The sequence below is a fragment of the Nuphar pumila genome, chromosome 4, assembly GCF_984573655.1.
Source record: "Nuphar pumila chromosome 4, dmNupPumi1.hap1.1, whole genome shotgun sequence".
Taxonomy (NCBI): Eukaryota; Viridiplantae; Streptophyta; class Magnoliopsida; order Nymphaeales; family Nymphaeaceae; genus Nuphar; species Nuphar pumila.
Genome location: NC_143252.1, coordinates 12,917,373 through 12,937,462, shown reverse-complemented (window position 1 = coordinate 12,937,462; position 20,090 = coordinate 12,917,373). Strand labels below are relative to the sequence as shown.

General features: G+C 39.3%; 2 protein-coding genes across 2 annotated transcripts; one reads left to right on the top strand and one right to left on the bottom strand.

Annotated features, from left to right (window-relative positions):
* Positions 1-8,034: 8,034 nt before the first annotated feature.
* On the bottom strand, positions 8,035-10,625 carry LOC149839411 (uncharacterized). Its single transcript, XM_090004857.1, has 2 exons — positions 10,564-10,625; positions 8,035-8,473 (listed from the first exon to the last, which is right to left on the bottom strand). Exons 1-2 carry the CDS (start codon positions 10,623-10,625, stop codon positions 8,035-8,037), a joined length of 501 nt encoding a protein of 166 aa, XP_089860983.1.
* Positions 10,626-12,828: 2,203 nt separating this feature from the next.
* LOC149839410 (uncharacterized) lies at positions 12,829-13,632 on the top strand. Its single transcript, XM_090004117.1, has one exon. It carries the CDS (start codon positions 12,945-12,947, stop codon positions 13,422-13,424), a length of 480 nt encoding a protein of 159 aa, XP_089860243.1. The 5' UTR covers positions 12,829-12,944; the 3' UTR covers positions 13,425-13,632.
* The last annotated feature ends 6,458 nt before the right edge of the window (positions 13,633-20,090 follow it).

The following is a 20,090-nucleotide window of genomic DNA, read 5'->3' as shown; positions in this document are numbered from 1 at the left end:
TTTCTTGTGATAGTAGTTACAAGTCAAGTTCTTATTTCTAGATTTTGACCTAAACCTGTTTTTACTACCATTCGCATCTCTATCCTAAGTGCATTCTCTAACAACCAAGTTAACTGAGCGGTCACCACCTTCACTAATGATCAACTCTTTATCAATTTGTTCTTTACTTATGAGTTTAGTTTTAAACTCATTTATGGTGAGAGAATCTCGACTATAAATCATAGTATCCTTGAAGTTTTTTAACAAGGATGATAGGAAATACAATAGCAATAAGCAATCTTGACATCTATGTTTTCAATTCTATAATGATACATAAATTCACATATGTGAGATTTAATAGGCGTACATTCTGCCATGCAGAGCTTGTACAATGCTACTAAGGACTTAATTATGACATCATTGGTAAGAGACTTAGTTAAATATAACTATGTTAACTTTTCTTAAAGTTAAGAAATCATCTTCTCCATGAGAACTTCTCGGAGAACACCATTGGTTAGGCAAAGTTAAATAACAGTCAAGGCTTTGTCATTCAGCTCGTTCCAATCATCATCAATCATGATAAGCGACTTATTTGTATTTTCAAAAACAAGGCTTTCTTCACTCTACATTGTGTCAATACAACAAACATCCTCACTACTTACCATACCATACGTTGAAGCTCATGACACTATCAAATTTCTCAATATCAAACTTCATTTGACATCTTGAAAAGGCCAAATGAAGTTTTGACAATTTGTTAGGAAATCATGAGCAAAATTGAAATAAACCACATTAATAAAAAGAATAACAAAGAACATATATAGGATACACGTGGTTCGGTCTATAACCTATGTCTACAAGCAAATAGCAACAAAGTCACTATGATGAAAAAAACAGGAGGTACACCCAAACCTTTAATGTCAAATACACCCCAAAAAACTATCGCTCATCCCACCTAATTAACCTACACACATGAGGTTCTCCTACTTTTAATTATATCTCCACCCCTATATGTACGACACTCCTACATAAGAGAGGACTCCAAAGAAGACAAAATTAAAAAAGGACTTTTACAATTACACAAGTTCTCATGATTTGAAAAGTGAAAGTAGTCTTCTTACTAGATTAAGTCTTTAAGTGAGATTAAGAAACTTAGGCTGCTATGGGTTTCCTATCCCAATATTCTAACAAATCCAAACGGGTTGTAGAGCAAAGCAAATCCAAAATTCAACACATTTAACATACATAGACTCACACATGGAAAACATAACACCTCTCAGCCCATAGGACGTCCAAACCATAGTGGTGATTTCTCCACACTAAATCTAAAAAAATAAAAAATAATGACCACACTACCATTGATATTTTAATATCCCTACAATGGCTAAATATATTAAAAATATAAAATAATAACAAAAAATTAGTTGGCCACTTAACAAACATTTTGAATTAATAAAAGTCCTTCAATGGGAAAAGTTTATGCTTGGTTCTATTTGGGAGTTGGTGTTTTGAGTGGCGATAGGAGTAATAAGTGTGGAAGAAAATGGATGCTAAGAGTGGAGTTGTCAACTAAATTGATGTAGTTGAAATAGGGATATGGGGGGCCGTCTCCACTCCCATCTCTATTCTCATCTCTACTCTCATCTCCCAAATCTTAATTATCAAAGAGCGAGGGAGTTAAACTGAATGAACCTGAACGAATGTGATGTAATTACAAATTTAAAACTTATTTAAAGATCCACATGCAAAAATAAGGTGTTAAATCTAGATCAAAGGACTGACCGAACTTGACACATTTATGCCGACACTCCAGCTACCACCATGTAGTTGTCTACCTTGTAAGAAGCTCTTGAACAAAAACGCCGGTGGGAGAGGAACGGTGGGAGAGGAAAGACCTTCCTAGTTCTCAATGGTCTTCCATGTGTCAAACCCAGGATGAGCCTATCTTGGATCAAGAAAATACTAACTAGGTCTTTTCCAGAATGATATTGACATGACAAGTGTCCCTAAACAGACTATTAGTGCAAACTCCTTTTTTATTCAATAATCCAAAAATTCAGTGTTTTGCCCCCAATATTAAAAAAAGAGTATAGATTGCTTATAAGTTAGTGATTTTACAAATTTGTCCCTGCCTTTTGCATTGTTAGTGCAAAATAGTCCTTCAGTTTGGTTGACATCAAGCATCAAGCTAACTGAAACATGGCAATTCGGTGAGCCGCATGCCAGCAACGAGGCAATAGCAGGGTGGCCATTGCAGCCCTATGGCACGTTGTCGAGCAACACAAAAGAAGTTGTGTGCACAAGTGACAACAGGGACATTGCCACGATACCTCCAAAAGCAGTGGACCGCATGCCCATAAAGAGTTGTAGCAAGGATCAGGCTGCAATAAAGTGCCTGAGTCATGTGCTCGAGATGAAGTAGCACGCTGCGACGTATTGAGATGACCTTTTTCCATTCAAAAGATAGAGAAATACAACAAGGATGGTGTTTCCCTCTCAAGGCTTAAGTACTTAAGACTAAGATGGGACTTGGTCATGTTGGCTAAGCAACACACATGCATTGGACCCAAGGAGAGGTATGTAATGATTGTTTGAGGCACTTGGTCGAGCAACACAAAGAAGTTGTGTGCACAACTCAAGCTTGAGGTTGACAGGTTGGGGGCGACATGTATAGGGCTGCTCGAAGGTGGGTAGTTTGTGCTGAAAGCTGGTTCATAGCTAAAATAGGTGGTGTGACCTTAGTGTGTGATGTAAACTACTGCACGTGCAGTGGGCTAAGTGAGTTGGTTGGGTTGCCATTTGTTGTAAGGCATAGTGCCACCTGATATAGATTGCTTTTACAAGATGTGTGTATGGGACCTTATATAAGAATCCCTTTATATCCTTATAAGGAGAAGAGGGGGAAATTGGGGAGTGTAGCACTAAGTGCCAAACAATAAATAAACTATTGAGTCCTTTCCCTCCCTTTGTGTGTGTTGTGGGTTAGTTTGGGTGGGTGCCTTAAGCTTCTTGCGCCAAAGGCCTTATATGGGTAGCACAGACTGATCCTTAGCATAGTATACGTGGACAAAAGGCTATTGTACACCCATGGTTGGACCTACAGGTCGCACATAGGCTAAGAAAAAAAAATCTATAGTACGTAAATACAGAGCCAACGATATCAAGCGGACTTGCAGAAGATCTGCATGTGGCAATATGCACATGGATGGGGCTCTGCAAGTTCAATGCCATGCCTTTCAACAACTTTGATGCCATTTTGGGCATGGAGTTCCTATTGTAGGCAAAGGCCATTATGTATCATCACTTAAAGTTGATGGTGCTAAGTGAAGAGACTTGTCTCTGCTCAGTCCCATTGGTGTGTAGGGCCATTCCGGAGATGCCCATGATTTCCTGCCTGCAGTTGCAGGATAGGCTGCAAAAAGGCGAGGTCACGTACCTTGCCTCTATTCAAAAACTCGATATGGAGGGGGAGGCAATTGACGAAGTCCTTGCCCAAGTGCAAGGGTTGTTGCAAGCATACACATAGGTAATAACCACAGAACTGCCCAAAGTGTTGTCTCCCCAGAGAGACATGGATCATGTCATCGAGTTGGCTCCTAGTGCGAAGCCCCATATCGAATGACCCCTCCAGAGTTTGTGAAACTCATGCGGCAGTTGGATGAACTGCTGCACGCAGGGTACATCTGACCTTCGAAGGCCCCTTTTGGTGCCCCGGTGTTGTTCAAGAGAAAGGATAACATATTGCAGATGTGTGTGGATTATCGAGCTTTGAACAAGCTCACAGTAAAAAATAAGGACCCTCTACCACGCATTGAAGATTTGTTTGATCGTTTGCCACACAAAAGCACATGTCATCCAAACAGGCTTAGTGACATCTGGCGTAGATTGCTTGTACAAGATATGTATATGAGACCCTATATAATGATCCATTTACACCCTTGCAAGGGAAATAGGGAAAAATTGGGGAGTGTAGCACCAAGTGTCAAGCAATAAATAGACCAATGAGTGCTTACCCCTTTTGTGTGTGTGTGTGCTGTTTAGGGTGGGTGACTTAAGCTTCTTGCACCAAAGGGTGTATGTGGGTTGCATAGGCTGGTTCTTAGAGGAGAATACATGGACGAAAGGCTGCTGCACACCCGTGTTGGACATTCAAGCGACATATAGGCTAAGCAAAAAATATATATAGCCATGTGACACTAACCATGGTTAGGCATTCACCATGGTTATATATTAACAAAAATGACCATTATATCCTCTGAAATGTGTTCTCCATTTTTGCAAATCATACCTGCTTTATTTGTTTTTTGAAAAATGGTCTTTGATGATGGTATGATTTTAAGTTTTACTCACCTTTTGCAAATTAGTTCATGTTATTTAGTTTTTGCAAAATGGTCTGCCCATGAGGGTAGAATAGGGATGGCAATGGACCGGGGTGGGGGCGGGGGACAGGATCTTCACCCCCGCCCCGTCTCAAGATTAGAACCCTCATCCCCGCACAGGGATGGATTTTAACCTCCACCCCGCCTTCATCCCCGTTTCATGTCCTCCATCCCCGGTTCAAACGGGGATGAGGCGAGGCGGGGCCCCGTTTCCCCGTAGTCTATTGCCATCCTTTAGAAGGACTGGGGATGGGGTGGGGTGGGGTGGGGTGGGGCGGGGCGGGGAAAAGTGTAAGTCCATCCCTGCCTCCATCCCCGAACGGGGATGGATTTTAACCTTCGTCCCCGCCTCCATCCATGTTTCATACCCTTCATCCCCGGTCCAAACGGGGCGAGGTGGGGCCCCGCTTTCCCCCGGTCCGCTGCCATCCCTAGGGTAGAACCATAATGGCTGTTAACCTCAAGAACTAATTTGCAAGGTTTATTAAAAAGGTGGGGGCCAATTTGCAAAATCTCATAAGGCAGAGACTATTTTATAGATTGCCAATAAGGTGAAGACTATTTTGCAAAAAAACCTAAAAGAAGAAAGCCTTCAGCTTAGTAAGACTAAGTCAGAGATGACTGGCTTTGCATTTTGTCATGTATGACTGGCGGGAGGGAGCCACCTTAGACTGATCAACCTCATACCCTGCCTTGCAAGACCAGCAATCTCTCACAACTAGAAAAAGGGACGGGGGATTCAAATCCAAGTCACACCAAATTGAATCTCATACCCATCTTGCCACCATGCACACTTAGAAGTAGGGCTGGTACACGAACCGGCAGCTTGTGTATGGGTTTGGTTTGGTTCACCACGATGGCAAGCCAAGCCATGAGCAGTTCGTTTAGCATAAATGAGTTGAGTCCGAATACAAGGCGCGTGGCTGGAGTGATCTCGTATCAATAAAATATATTTTATGTATTTTAAATGTAATATATAAAGACAAGAATGCATATATATATATATATATATATATATATATATATATATATATATATATATATATATATATATATGTCATGTAATAACATAGAATTTTGACAAGCTAGCTCGTGTTTGGCTCGTTTCGGTAAGGGACAAGCCAGGTTCAGTCAAACAAAAGCATGATCCAAGTCACGAACTCAGTCCATTGATAAAAAATCTGACTCCGAACATGCCCTACTCGGTTTGTTCGCATGTCTACGAGACTTGAAAGCTAGTAAAGGATTAGGATATATATGACTTTGGAGTTTAATCATATCCTTTTGTTGACATTGAATAGTGTCATCTTGTTAATGCCATGTAATTATCTGTCACGCATCAAAATTAGCTGTTTAGTTTTGATAGGCTATCAAACAAGTTATTTCTGTGGCAAATGCCTCCAAAAGCTTCATGTTCAAGAATTCAAAGAAGAGAAATTATTGTCAATTGAAAAGATAGGAAGGGCGATCACATGTGCTGGCCCTCATGTTTTTTTGGACAATCCCTTCGTCGCGTAGCTAGGGGGGGAGCCCAGTCCTGCCTCCCGAAACAGTTAATTTTTTTTTTTGTTTTTAAAAGCCCAGTCCTAGCCCAGCCCTGATTCCATATGAAATAGATTTTTATCCATTTTTTAGCCCAGTTCAGTCCTAGCCCAGCCCTGACTGCAGCAAGTAGTTTGATTTGTCCATATGAAATAGATTTTTATTAATAATTGTAGCCATTTTTTATTTTATCTCAATTTTTTTTTCGGGGGCGCTGCCCCGAACCCCCAACTATCGCACAAATAATTTGTTTGTCCTACACCCCTGTTTGCCCCCCCCCCCCCCCCCTCACATGAATCCTAGCTACGCCCCTGTTGGTCTGGGCCATGAACCTCGGAAAACGATGTCAGGGATGATGAATGAACAACCAGCTTTAATGCGGTAACTTGCCTACAATAAGTTGATTTACCAAGGCTTCCCAGTTTTCAAGAGCCTTATGATGAGAAATGACTTTGGTTTAATAAATAAATAATTTTTGTATTGGTTTCTATAAGATATACATGTTATCATAATAATGAAATAGTTAATTCACGTTTCTTATTAGTGACGCAGTGTATATATATATATATATATACATATATATATATATATATAGAGAGAGAGAGAGAGAGAGTGATGCAAATATGCTAAATGGGGTTTTGTGTTTTTTTTTTGTTCTTTTATGATTTCAACTTCATAGATGTGTTCGGCATAATCAATTTAATAGGAATCAACACCGGGATCATGTGTTTTCGATGAAAAAATGATATTTGAAATCTCAAAAATTTATAATGATTTTAAAACGTTGATTTTTCAAACCTTATAAAAACCCACTTATGTATCATAATTGAACACTCTAAAAGCTAATCCCTATAAAATTTACCGTGTACATCACACCTCTATTACCTTTAAATGCATTGTTGATTAATCCCAATAAAACTTCACATCATACTTAAGTTTTCAAACCTTACTAGCTCTCCATGACATGTTAATCATATGATGTGTGTCATATCTTTTAAGGTGATCGTGAGCTCAAATCTGGAGAATTGAAAAGTGTTGGTAGTGATTCTAAAACAGCATCATTGAATCTACAAGACTATTACCAATAGTTCATGGTGCAACCTGCAAAAATCGTCAAAAGTGCATTTGATTCAGTCAATCCTTTTACTCATCTAATAGCTTTACAAACCACTCATGTTTTGAAACTAATAGAACATACATGTCAATGTCTGAGGATTTTATGTTATTTGTGGTTTTAAATCCGACAATGACTATAGATTTTTTATAAAATCAATCATATATCACACATTAATCTTTGAATGGACATTAGAAATGATTAATTGTAGTATACTAGTTACAATTACACACATAAACGAATAATTGACCTGCTATTGCATATACATTAATAATTGAATACATGTCATGAATTGCAATATTTAACTAGCTTTTTTACAAACTTGTTTCATACACACTCACTTATCACTGAATAAACTTTAAAATTGATTCATTATAGTATACTAATTATAACTACACACATCAACAAATAATGGATCCACTATTGCACACACATCAATCAGTGAATACATGATCATGAATTGCTAAATGTCATGGGTTATCTTACAAACAAGCTTCATAAACACTCACATATCATAACTTAATAATTGAATATAATATTAAAATTTATTCATTGTAATATACTACTGACAACTATATACATCAATAAATAATTGATCTACTAATGCATACATATCAATAGATTTAGAAAGTGTCCACAAACACTGGACCTTGTGACCAGCTGCAACCTTTTCATGGGAGCATGCACTTCTTCCTTCATTGAATGATCTTCTCCCTTCCCCTTTTCTACCTTCATATCACTATTAGGGGTGGCAATTTCTGACACGACCCGCGAACCCGCTTCTTAGGCGGGTTCAAGTTCGGCTTAAACGGGTTCGTGTCGTAAACGGGTCAACCTGCCTAACACGTTTATTAAACGGGTCGGGTTCGTGTTAGGGGTATGCCAACCCGCCAACCTGTTTGACCCGTTTAATAAACGGGTTAGGTGGGTGTGTCAACCCATTTACCGGAACCTGACCCGCCAACCCTTTTACCCATTTCCCTTTGGGTCCTTTTTTCTTTTGAATACTTGATTAGGGATTTAGGGTTTCTCTCGGAGAACGAAGGCTAATCCGGCAACGATCTTGCCTTCCTTGTGGTCACTCTTCGGCTTGATCGTCGGCGGCGTCCACTCCGTCACCACCACCCTCATTTGACCAGCACCACCGGTGGCATCCTTTCTCTGGCCGAGATTGTCGCTAAAGTGCAACTTAAACTCGTCGAAAAATCTGGTGGTAGAGAGGTCGGAGAGTTTCACGACGATGGTGGTAGCAAGCTTCTTCTCCTCTTCGCCCTGGCTCGACTTCGGTCGCTCGTAGGGGGAGAGCCATTTGGCATGCATGTACTTGGGCTTCCGCCAGGGTGGGAAGTGGAGCAATGATTGCTTCACGGCCTCAGAGACGATGGTGACGATCTGGTGGAGTCGGTCGACTTTCCCTACGAAGATGGACGGCAGGGATTGGAGCACTGCCCAGTAGTCCCTTTTCCATTTTATCAACTTATTTTCATGATAAAAACACGATACTTGCAAAATAGGTGATATTTTGAAAACATGTCCCTTTTGGGTATAAGATAGCCTTTGAAAATATATTTTCAAATTCAAGGGATGTTTGCGTCCAAATTTTTTCTAAGTAAACCATGTCAAGCCCGATCATTGTAACATGCGAGGCTTTTTTACCAAAGGCAACTAAAAGTAATCTTACCAAATGAGACAATGTAACCTTTCATAATGACTTGGAAAATTATGCCAGTTGGTGGAAAGATTCTACGATGAAAAACATCACTGTTGTGGATATACATCAAAATTTTCAGACATAAAGTACTTACAAATACAAAAAGTTTGTTAGATTAGTACCTTGGAAGAAAGAATAAGGATTAGGTGGGGACCTCCATTTATTGAAAAAAATTCTGATACCAACACCATCAAAACGACCCAAACTTCAAGCTTACTCCTCCAAGCCATATGACTATATCGATTAAGAATGCTTTTGATGCACTTGGACTTGAGATCCTCAAAGATCTAGACCTGAGACCGAGGATCTCCGGTCCGAACACTTCCTTGCACCTAAGGATCCGAGGGGTTTTTGCATTATGATATGCATGCCCCTGATCGTCGTGTCCATGGATCTCGTTCAAAGATTCATGATATTCAAACACACCTTAAGGCTCTGTTTGGGAGGCAGTGTTGCAAGTGGTGATGAGAGTTCAAAGGAATCCTCGTCGATTTCCACTGTTTGGTTTTGGCATTTGGAATAGGAGGAAATTTGGCAAAGCAAATCCCTTTCCATCTCTAGGTTTCAATTACATCCTTGTAAAGATGTGGTAAAAATACACTTATCCATCGCCCTCCTAACACAGGTTCCCAAACAGAGCCTTAGTGAAAGCTTCAAATGGATCGGTTCATAACTCATGGTTTACATTGTTTGTGTAAGAATCCAGACCTGTTTAATTCAAAAATCAAATCATCTTTCTTTAGGTACTTTCATACAAGTAAATATTGTTGATTTTCTGCAAAATTATAGAAGCCAACTTCTAGGGATGCAAATGGGCCTGATCTAGGATGGAGGTTTTGCAGTTTTTGGTTGTTCTGAATCCGAACCATTTACATGCTTCCGTATCTACTCAATTCGGATATGGATTGATTAGAATCCAACCCATTCCAGCCATCATTTTAAACGCACCGACTATTTTGCCAAATCCAACTTCCTTACAAAACGGTGGTCTCTCCTACGGCAGCTCACCCTCTCTTACTATACATTCTCAACGTACGGAAGCAAGGGGTAGGGCCTTCCGGGAAGATGGAATCAAGCCCACCCAACTTCAGTACCTAAGAGGTACGATCCAAGAGAGAGAGAGAGAATGGGGACAAATATAACGCATTCTTTAGTGCACAAAGCCAGTTGGACTCAGCGTGATTGCTGACCCATAATCCATACTGTAAGCCAATAAAATAGTCACCCCCCACCCTGCAAGAACGGGGGCCGGTGATGAGGTCAGATCATGGTGATATGTCCCAAACACAATTTTTTTTTTTGTTGGTGTTTTGGAATCACAGTCGTCCAAAGCCTTCATCACCACCATAGTGACAAAAGTTTAAAATGGCAAAAACTGGGGAGATTTTGAAAATTTTCATAAATCTTGCATTTTTTTTCTGCAAAATCTTTGTAATAAAAAATAAATTAAAAAATAATAATTTTTATAAGAAAATGTAAATAAAACACATTTAAAAATAAAAATCTCACAATAAATATCTGCTAAAACAGTAATTAAATATCATGATATTTGTCACTGTTTGAAAATCTTGCCAGAAATTGCCATTTTAAACTTTCAGGCAATTTCTGGCGATATTATTGCGAGATTTTTTATAAATTTAGCCATATTTTGTTACAGAGATCACCACCATTCACTGGACAAAACAGTGGGACCCACCATAAAGGTCATCGTTACAGAATGGATGGTGGTGATTTCAAAACGCAAATCTTTTGTGTTTTGAGATATCACTTGATCTGACCTCGGTGAGGAGCCCTCTCTCGTTAGTATTATTAACGATAATTTTGAGATGAGCTTGCACCACGTGGCTGGTGCATCATCCTCCCTCCTTCCTATAGGACAGCATCCCCACGTCGTCGCCATCCCTCTCTGAGGGAATCGTCCGTGTCCCCAAAACACCCGTGCGATGAAGCTTCCTCCTAGCGTGCACCACCTCTAAAAATATATATATATATATATATAACTATCTTTTGATTCCTCAAGCAACAGAGAATAAACATAGGCACCTTTCTCATATAAACGAAAGCCCCTTGTTTCTGCTTTCATTAAGGCCTTGCCCCTTCATTCAGAGATCTTATGTTATTTTTAACAGTTCGTCCTACCATTAGAGTAGTCTATTTGGCACACATCGACAGTGACTAGAGTGGTAATTTCTAATGGAGAACAAGTTTGGACCTTGGAGCCACTTTTGAGCAGGCGAAGCCAGAGCCCACCGTGCAGTCTTAATTGGTCCGGGTATGGTGATAAATAAGAAGACCCGGGACCGGACCCGAAGGTTCAATTAATACATGGACCCGGTTTAATTTGTTTGTGAAATTTTATACCAGACCGGGACCCGACCCGAAGGTTCAATTAATACATGGACCCCGGTTTTGTTTGTGAAATTTTATACCAGACCCGGACCCGACCCGAGTTTTGATTAAGACCCACAAATTTTCAATGTAAAAATGATAAAATTATGGTTTTACTGGGTATGGTCTGGTTCATGTAGTTTTTATCCGGTCCGGATATAATTTTCTTATAGTGAACTCGATTAGACCCGGGTCTGAACCCAATACCATACCCGAAAATCATGTTCAAGTCTGGTTCCACCTGGGTCCATACCAAACCCAACCCCTTGTCAACCCTACTCACAAGGGTCATAACTTAATTGATTCTCTTAATTAATTTCCCAGGGATCCAGGATGAGGTAACCAATGATTCCAGGTATTGTCCAGATAAGATCCATACTAGATCTGACCAACTGCCCTGCTCTATGCACTGTACAAGCACAACCCACATCGCCCCCAGCACTTATGGCTCTATACCCCAACTCGCTCTGGGTCCGGGTCCACCATTTCAATATATATCCAGCTATCTTTACGATCACATCAGTTGTGAATTGAGGCACGTTTGAATACTATGTTCTGATCCATATTTTGAAATAATGTAGTGGATTCTAATAAGTCCCAATCGAATCCTATCCATTCGCATCCTGCCTAGTCCAACATGAACAATACATAAGTTTGTTCACAAAAAAAAAATACATTATTTTTTATAAAAAAGATACATTGTTTTAAAGTTTAGGAAAATAGAATTACACAAAAATATGTATAAATATGCATAAATTCTTAACTACCTATTGTTTTTTCTTGACAAAGAAAGCTGGGGTTAGGCAGACTACTACCGTACCATTGAGATTCAAACTTGCAACTACCCCAACACAATGTGGCATGCACTAACTACTCCTGCCAGACAAGCCCTGGAGCCTCAGAGTGGTCAAATGCTCGTTGTTCATATTCAGCTTGTTAAGCCTATTTTACAAGTTTGAACAAGTTCTTTGTGACCCGAACTATGGGTGGCAATCGGGTCGGGTTGGCGGGTCAACTTACCTCAACACGAACCTGACCCGTTTATTAAACGGGTCGGCTGTGGCAAACACGAACCCAACCCATTTATTAAACGGGTAACCCGACACAACACGATTAACCCGTTTAATAAACGGGTTGGCGCGTTAGCGGGGTGGGTTTAGGGTTTTACATTGAAAAGTTTACGGGTTAGCGGGCGGGTTGGTGGGTCGGGTTTGGGTAAATGGGTTGACCCAACCCGCCTAACCCGTTTATTAAATGGGTTGGCATACCCCTAACATGAACCCGATCCCATTTAATAAACGGGTTAGGCGGGTTAACCCATTTACAACATGAACCCGTTTAAGTCAAACCCGAACTCGGCTAAGAAGCGGGTTGGCGGGTCATGTCAGAAATTGCCACCCCTAACCCGAACTAGGAGCAGCTCAGCATCTCTCTCTCTCTCTCTCTCTCTCTCTCTGGTTAGGATGAATTTCATGCAGTAGAAAAAGGAATTGGGAAAACGGTAAGAAGATCTAAAAAGAGAAATGGCATCTTCGAAATTTAGAGGAACAACGAGACGCATTTATCAGCTACTCCAGCTCAGGTGCTTCCCAATCACCTAACTCCATTCGTTGCTGGTGAGGAAGAGTTAGTGTCGTTTTCTGATGGCTATACAAATTCCATCATCACCACACTCCCCTCCCACAATCATCCTTCACTTCTTCTCTCCCCCTCCTTCTTCTTCTTCCTCCTCCTCCTCCTCCTCCTCCTCCTCTTCCCCTCCGTATAACCTTCCCGAGAGGAAGAGAGAGGAACTAAACTGAGCAATTATAGAAGATACAGAGAAAGAAAGATGGGCAACAGCCTGAGGTGCTGCATCTCTTGCATCCTTCCATGCGGCGCCCTCGACGTGATCCGGATCGTTCATTCCAACGGGCACGTGGAGGAGGTCAGCGGTTCGATATCAGCGGGGGAGGTCATGAAAGCCAACCCCAAGCACGTCCTCAGAAAGCACTGCCCCGAGGGCATCCGCATCATCATCTTGCCTCCCGACGCTCAACTGAAGCGCGGCCACATCTACTTCCTGATCCCCATCTCTTCTTCTCCCTCTGGTCAGAAAACGTGTGCTAAAGGAACGACAAAGAAGAAGAAAACGTCTCATGATGACGAACCATCGTTGGATATCAAGTCTACCATAGAAAATTTCAAGGCGTCTTCTCATGATCAATACCTCACAGAGATCCTCTCAGAGAGGAAGTGTTCGTTGAGCAGAAGGAGAGGGAGAGTAGGGATCTGGCGCCCTCATCTTGAGAGCATATCAGAAGACTTGTGATGTTAAACGCCTCTCTTCCTTCTTAGATCTATAGATTTCGACAAAGTGGTCTTTGTTTTTTTTTTCTCTATTGGGTGGGGGCCCGTTTTTTCCTCTCGTTAGAATTTAGTTTCGATTGTGGATATTATATAACTTTTTCTTTTTTCTTTCATCTGCAAAATTGCAGAAAGAAACAGAAGAATTTTCAGTTTCTTTTCTTTGTTGTATGATTGGTACATGGTTATCATTATGCTTTGCACAGATTGTCGAGAGAGAGTTAAGCTGCATTTTTTTTCCTTCCCCCACCAACACAGTTCTGTAAATTACCGAATTACGCATTGGAAAAGGGATGAGATGTGGGATTCGATGATTCAGTAAAGATTAAAGAGGTTTAAAGAACAAATCATTGACCAAAAGATGTGATTAATGCACCTCACAAAGCAATAAAGCTGTCAAAGCCAATTATTGGTAGGGCCGGGCCAAATCAAGAATCAAGAACCAGAAAAAAAAAGTAGTGAATAATTAAGCCACTTGTTTGTGATCAAGACCTCACAGGTATTGGTCCATGATCCTTCTTTTGATATATGTCAAAACAAGGCAGCTCACTAATTATACAACTTTCACGTGGGCAATGGGCCTTGTGTACTCAAAGTCAGTTGACGGCCTGTGCTCTTACATCTACGTTGCTATTTAAACCCAAATGGGTTCCACTCATCCCCTATGTCATCCTATCTTCACACCCATCATTGGGATTTCATAGATTCCAGTATCTTGATCAAATCAGACTCCGTGATCTACATCATTCATTTAGTAACGATCAACATAGCCAAAATCCTTTTTGTGAATGAATTTTTTGGCGGTTAAAAAAACAACAGTTGACAAAATACAAAATTTTGTGATTTAAATAAGCAATTTTTTCATTGAAAAGACACGATCCAAGACTTGATTCGTATTAAATTGACCATGCTGATATAAGGTCAGATTTGATCAATAAAACTTGCATCATAAGATTTTAGAAGAGTATAAAGATGGGGGGTGGCATAGGAGATGAGTAGAAAAGAACTCAAAACTGTGGAGCACATTAATGAAAATACCGGTTTCAAGCATGAATCGATTTTCAAAACAATTTAAAGAATCAGCCGAGTTTGAATCAAATCTAGCTGAATCAGTCAATTTTATTTTTAAAAAATAGAAAATTTACAAAAAATAAAAATAAAATAAAATAAAAGGCCAATTCAAACTGTGTGTTCTTCCCGAAACACAAATTTGCGTGTTTCTGTGTGTACGGAGAAATATCTTGGGACCCGTGATAATTCATATGCCAATGTTGCCCACGATGACTTTATAATAAAATAACATATAAAAAATATAGATATGCTTTTGACAAAAATGTTCTCCCGTAACATAGATATGCGTTGGATAAATGTCCTCTCGCTCCCCGTAAATAGATTTGCACGTTTCGCTTTTGTTTTTATCTTGTGTTACAACACATTGCCGCCTTCTCGTTCCTGCCTGATGAGTTGTGGAGCTTGATTCACAGTTTTTTTCCTTACAAAAGGAGGGGTCCGAGGGTTTATGTTTGAGACTCGATTTCTTATGGATCAGACCAGACTTGTTTAGGTTTAGGGTTGTTATCCTTGCCTTGTATAAATTCTTTATTTTCTTTGTCTCTTATAACTATTGAAAAGAGCAATAAGATTTTTCTCTAGACGGCAGTGATTTTTTTTACCCTCTCTCTGTTGAAAATAGCGATTTATAGTAGAAATCATATAAGAGAGTAGCGATTTACAGTAGAAATCAAATCAGAGAGTAGCAATTTACAGTAAAAATCAAATCAAAGAGTAGCGATTTATAGTAGAAATCAAATCAGAGAATAACGATTTACAGTAGAAATCAGATAAGAGAGTAGCGATTTACAGTAAAAATCTGATTTGTAGTGTAAATCGCTACTCTCTGATTTGATTTCTACTGTAAATCGCTACTCTCTAATCTGATTTCTACTGTAAAATGCTACTCTCTTATATAATTTTTACTGTAAATCGTTACTCTCTGATCTGATTTATACTATAAATTGTTACTCTCTTATCTGATTTCTACTGTAAATCGCTACTCTCTTATCTAATTTCTACTATAAATCGCTACTCGCAGATTTGATTTCTACTGTAAATCGCTACTCGCTTATCTGATTTGTACTATAAATCGCTACTCTCTAATATGATTTTTACTCTAAAACGCTACTCTTTAATCTGATTTTTACTGTAAAACGTTACTCTCTTATCTGATTTCTACTGTAAATCGTTATTCTCTTATCTGATTTTTACTATAAATTGCTACTCTCTTATCTGATTTATATTATAAATTGCTACTCTACTCAGTTCGATGTTGCCACCATTATCTCTGCTGTAAATCACTATTCTCTATCTACTCAGTTCGACGCTTGCACTTTGGTATCATGATGAACAATAGACAAAATATTGATTTCTCTGGTAGTTCAACTATTTCTCACGAACAGACAACGACAAAAGGTTCTTTGACGATAATAGATGACGACGACGATAAATGGTGCTCCAACGACGGCAAAGGGTAATCCAACGACAACAGACGACGACAAAGGGTGTGTCGTCAATTGAAACTCCTGTTATAGCAGATGATGCATTGTCAAAGGGTGATCTGAAACGTTTATGGTGACATATTGCGAGGAGCTCCTGTTAAAGCTGAGGAGTTTACTCCTTAAGGAAGGACTTTTTGTCCTTTACTAGAAACATAGTTTTATGACGCTAATGGCGGGAAAGGGTACTTAAGTCTTTGCAAACGCACCGAACTCTGATGCTAAGTGATATCGACACACACGAGAAAACAAGCCTCACGTGCTTACATACGTGGCACTCATTCAGACCCGAGAACACGCACTTGCGTGTTTTGGGGGAACATATAACCTGCTTTGCCAATTCTGCCTCATTTGAGGCGAGTTTGGGTCGCATGAGCCTATATATATATATATATATATATATATATATAGAGAGAGAGAGAGAGAGAGAGAGAGAGAGAGAGAGAGAGAGAGAGAGAGAGATGCCGTCTCTTTCCAAATTGGTTGGTAATGAAATGAAGGGCATAAAGTATGACTAATTAATTGGAATCGAACTGCTGCTATTCAAGCACTAGTGGAGGATGGATCGTATACGTTTTCTCATGGTGCTGTAGCAGAATGATAACACTGTTGTGGTGCATCATTGAGATGGAGGGTTCTGATCGTAGGTAAACAACCACTCAACCTGCCCCATTACATTTTGAAATTCGAAAAAGCACTTTACGGATGAACTTTACAAAGCACTATAGTAGCATTTCCTTGCAAGCAGGGCCTCTTTAGTTTCTAAAATATCATGTCCTATTTCACACGGATGGCTATACTCTGAACCACATTATTATAGAGATGGCAGTGGACCGGGGAAAAATGGAACCCTGCCCCTCCTCTTTCCATTTGGATCAGGGATGGAGGTTAAAATCAAAGCCCGTGCCAAGATGGAGGCTGGGATGGACATACTCTTGCCCCAGCCACATCTCCGATCTCCATTAAGAAAATTATTATTATACCGATATATTATAAAATCATGTATATATATTCCTAACCCTAACCTAAAACTCTTTCTGGAATCTCTCTTTTCTTACTTTCCTTCCTCTAACAAGCTTCACTTACCCTCATTTCTCTCATTTTCTCTAACAGCGGAAGGCGACAACAGTGGAAGAACTGGAGAAATGCGGCTCCACCCAGCCTCGCTCCATTTGGACCGAGAACGAAGGACATGAAACAGGGAATGAATCGGAGATGAAAATCAGGAATAGGAGCCCATTGCAGAAGGAACGTGCGGGTGCTAATCTACACACTTTTTTCCACAAGGTGTTACTCTCTATGGACAAACATGAGAGAACTGATTTTCTATATGTTGAAGAAGCTAGTTTTGATGGGGACAGGGTTACGTACGTGTACGAGCTGCTCATCCAAGGCACGAGCAGGCTGCTCCTTGTGTGGTCATTTGAGTATTCCAAACATGCTAAGTGAAACGTGCTAAATGAGTCTTTCCGCTTTTTCACTGTTTTTTTTTTTTGGCGATTCCGACCCGGTAGACGTATCAATTTACTAAGAATGAGCAATGATCTCTCAGATCATGTATTTTCAGTGAATAAATGATACTTAGAGCCTCTAAAATTTACAATGATTTTGAACTGTATATTTTTCAAAATTGAATGCTTCAAGATGTAGGTCACACCTGTATGGTTAGAATTTAAAAATAAAAACAGAAAAGCCTAAAAACCCTATTTAACATTTGTGCATGCACACACACACACATACATATATATATATATATATATATATATATATATATATATATATATATATATATATATATATATATATATATATATATATATATATATATATATATATATATAATGTCTTGTACAAACAGAGTATACAAACAACAACAACAACTACGCCTTCATCCCAAAACAATTGGGGTCAGCGATATGAACCAAAAAAAGAAATTCATTTTGGGTCTTCCACATGAATCCGTTTCCTCCAATCATTTCTATCCAATGTCATGTCCTCGGTGAGGTTCAAAGCATTCATATCATTTCCTATCATCTCCATCCAAGTCTTCCTAGGCCTACCCCGACCTCGTTTAACTAATATATTTTCCCATTTCTCCAACCTTCTAACTCGAGCATCATTAGGCCTTCGCCGAATATATCCAAACCACCATAAACGATTCTCTCGCATCTTATTTTCAATGAGTGCAACACCTACCTTCTTACGTATCTCCTCGTTCCGAATCTTATCTTTTATTGTATTTCCACACATCCATCTAAGCATTCGCATCTCAGCTACACTCATTTTTTGAATATGATGTCTCTTGGCAGCCCAACATTCCGTACCATATAGTAAAGTGGGCCTAATAGTCGTCCTATAAAACTTTTCCTTCAACCGCAATGGCATTCTACGATCGCACAACACTCCAGTTGCACTTTTCCATTTCATCCACCCAACCTTTATCCTATGATTTACATCTCCATCAATTTCTCCATACTTTTGAATGATGGATCCCAAATATTTGAAATAATCATTCACCGGTATTTCTTGCTCACCAAATTTCACTACACTTCCATCACTACTTTGTTGCTTACTAAACTGACATTCCATATATTCAGTCTTTCTCTTACTCAACTTAAAACCTCTAGCTTCCAATGTCTGTCTCCATAATTCTAACTTAGCATTAACCCCAGCTCTAGACTCATCAATCAAAACAATATCATCAGCAAACAACATACACCACGGTACATTTTCTTGAATTGATCTCGTAAGCTCATCCATCACTATCGCAAATAGAAAAGGGCTTAAAGCAGATCCTTGATGTAACCCAACCGTTATCGGAAAATTGGTTGTCACCCCTCCACAAGTGCGGACATTGGTTATTACTCCTTCATACATATCTTTAATTATACTAATGTACTTGAGAGAAACACCTTTCTTCATCATTGTCCACCAGAGAACGTCCCTAGGTACTCTATCGTATGCCTTCTCTAAATCAATAAAAACCATATGCAAATCTTTGTTCCTCTCTCTATATCTTTCAATAAGTTGTCTAAGAAGATGCATAGCTTCCATAGTTGATCTTCCAGGCATAAAACCAAATTGATTCTCCGATATCATGACAACCTTCCTCAACCTAGACTCAATCACCCTCTCCCAAAGTTTCATAGTATGACTCATGAGTTTTATACCACGATAGTTTGTGCAATCTTGTATATCACCCTTATTCTTATATAAAGGCATCAAAGTACTCTTCCTCCACTCATTAGACATCTTATTTGTTCGCCAAATCAAGTTAAAAAGATTTGTCAACCATTCTAAACCTTTCTCTCCCAAGCATTTCCATGCCTCGATAGGTATACCATCTGGGCCAACTGCACTTCTTGATTTCATTTTCTTCAAAGCCTCTGCAATTTCTTTCTTTTGAATCTTGTGCATGAAGTCACGATTTATCTCATGAAAAGGAATGGAGAAGTCTTCAAGATCTTGAGTATGACTATCATTAAATAGCTTATCAAAATAATCTTTCCATCTCTCTTTAATCTCCTCATCTTTGACTAAAACCCTTTGTGTTTCATCTTTGATACATCTAACTATACCCAAATCCCTTGATTTCTTATCTCTCATTTTTGCAAGCCTATAAATATCCTTCTCGCCTTCTTTGGTATCCAACTTGTCATAAACCTCCTTATATACCTTAGCCCTCACGATAGTTTGTACAAACAGAGTATAAAATGCATAATTTTTGAAATGTTTTTAATAATCTAATTAACCCCACAGATGTAAGCATCATGATCCAACTAGGAATCAACACTTTGGATTATGTTTTTAGGTGAAGAAACATGATATTTTGAGCTTAAAATTTAAAAAATTTGTGGGTTGGCATTGATTTTTTAGGCATAAAAATTCCTGTTCATGTTGTGACATGACCCAGTCGTCAGATCTGAATAACCTCATAAATAGTAGTAAAGTAATGGTAGATATGTGGTTTCCTCTTTTTAAAATTGATTCATGTACACCAAGATATTCCAAATTAGTAATTGCCTTCACAAAGTTGGATGCCGTTAACTAAATTAACTCATTCTAAGTCTCCAGCTGCA

What these genes read in the sequence shown, in the direction of transcription:
- LOC149839410 (XM_090004117.1), top strand. Translation starts at nt 12,945, where the DNA reads ATGGGCAACAGCCTGAGGTGCTGCATCTCTTGCATCCTTCCATGCGGC.
- LOC149839411 (XM_090004857.1), bottom strand. Translation starts at nt 10,625, where the DNA reads ATGGCGACGACGTGGGGATGCTGTCCTATAGGAAGGAGGGAGGATGAT. An exon ending in GATGATGCACCAGCCACGTG is followed by an intron (nt 8,474 to 10,563) that starts GTGCAAGCTCAT and finishes AAAATGGAAAAG; the next exon opens with GGACTACTGGGCAGTGCTCC.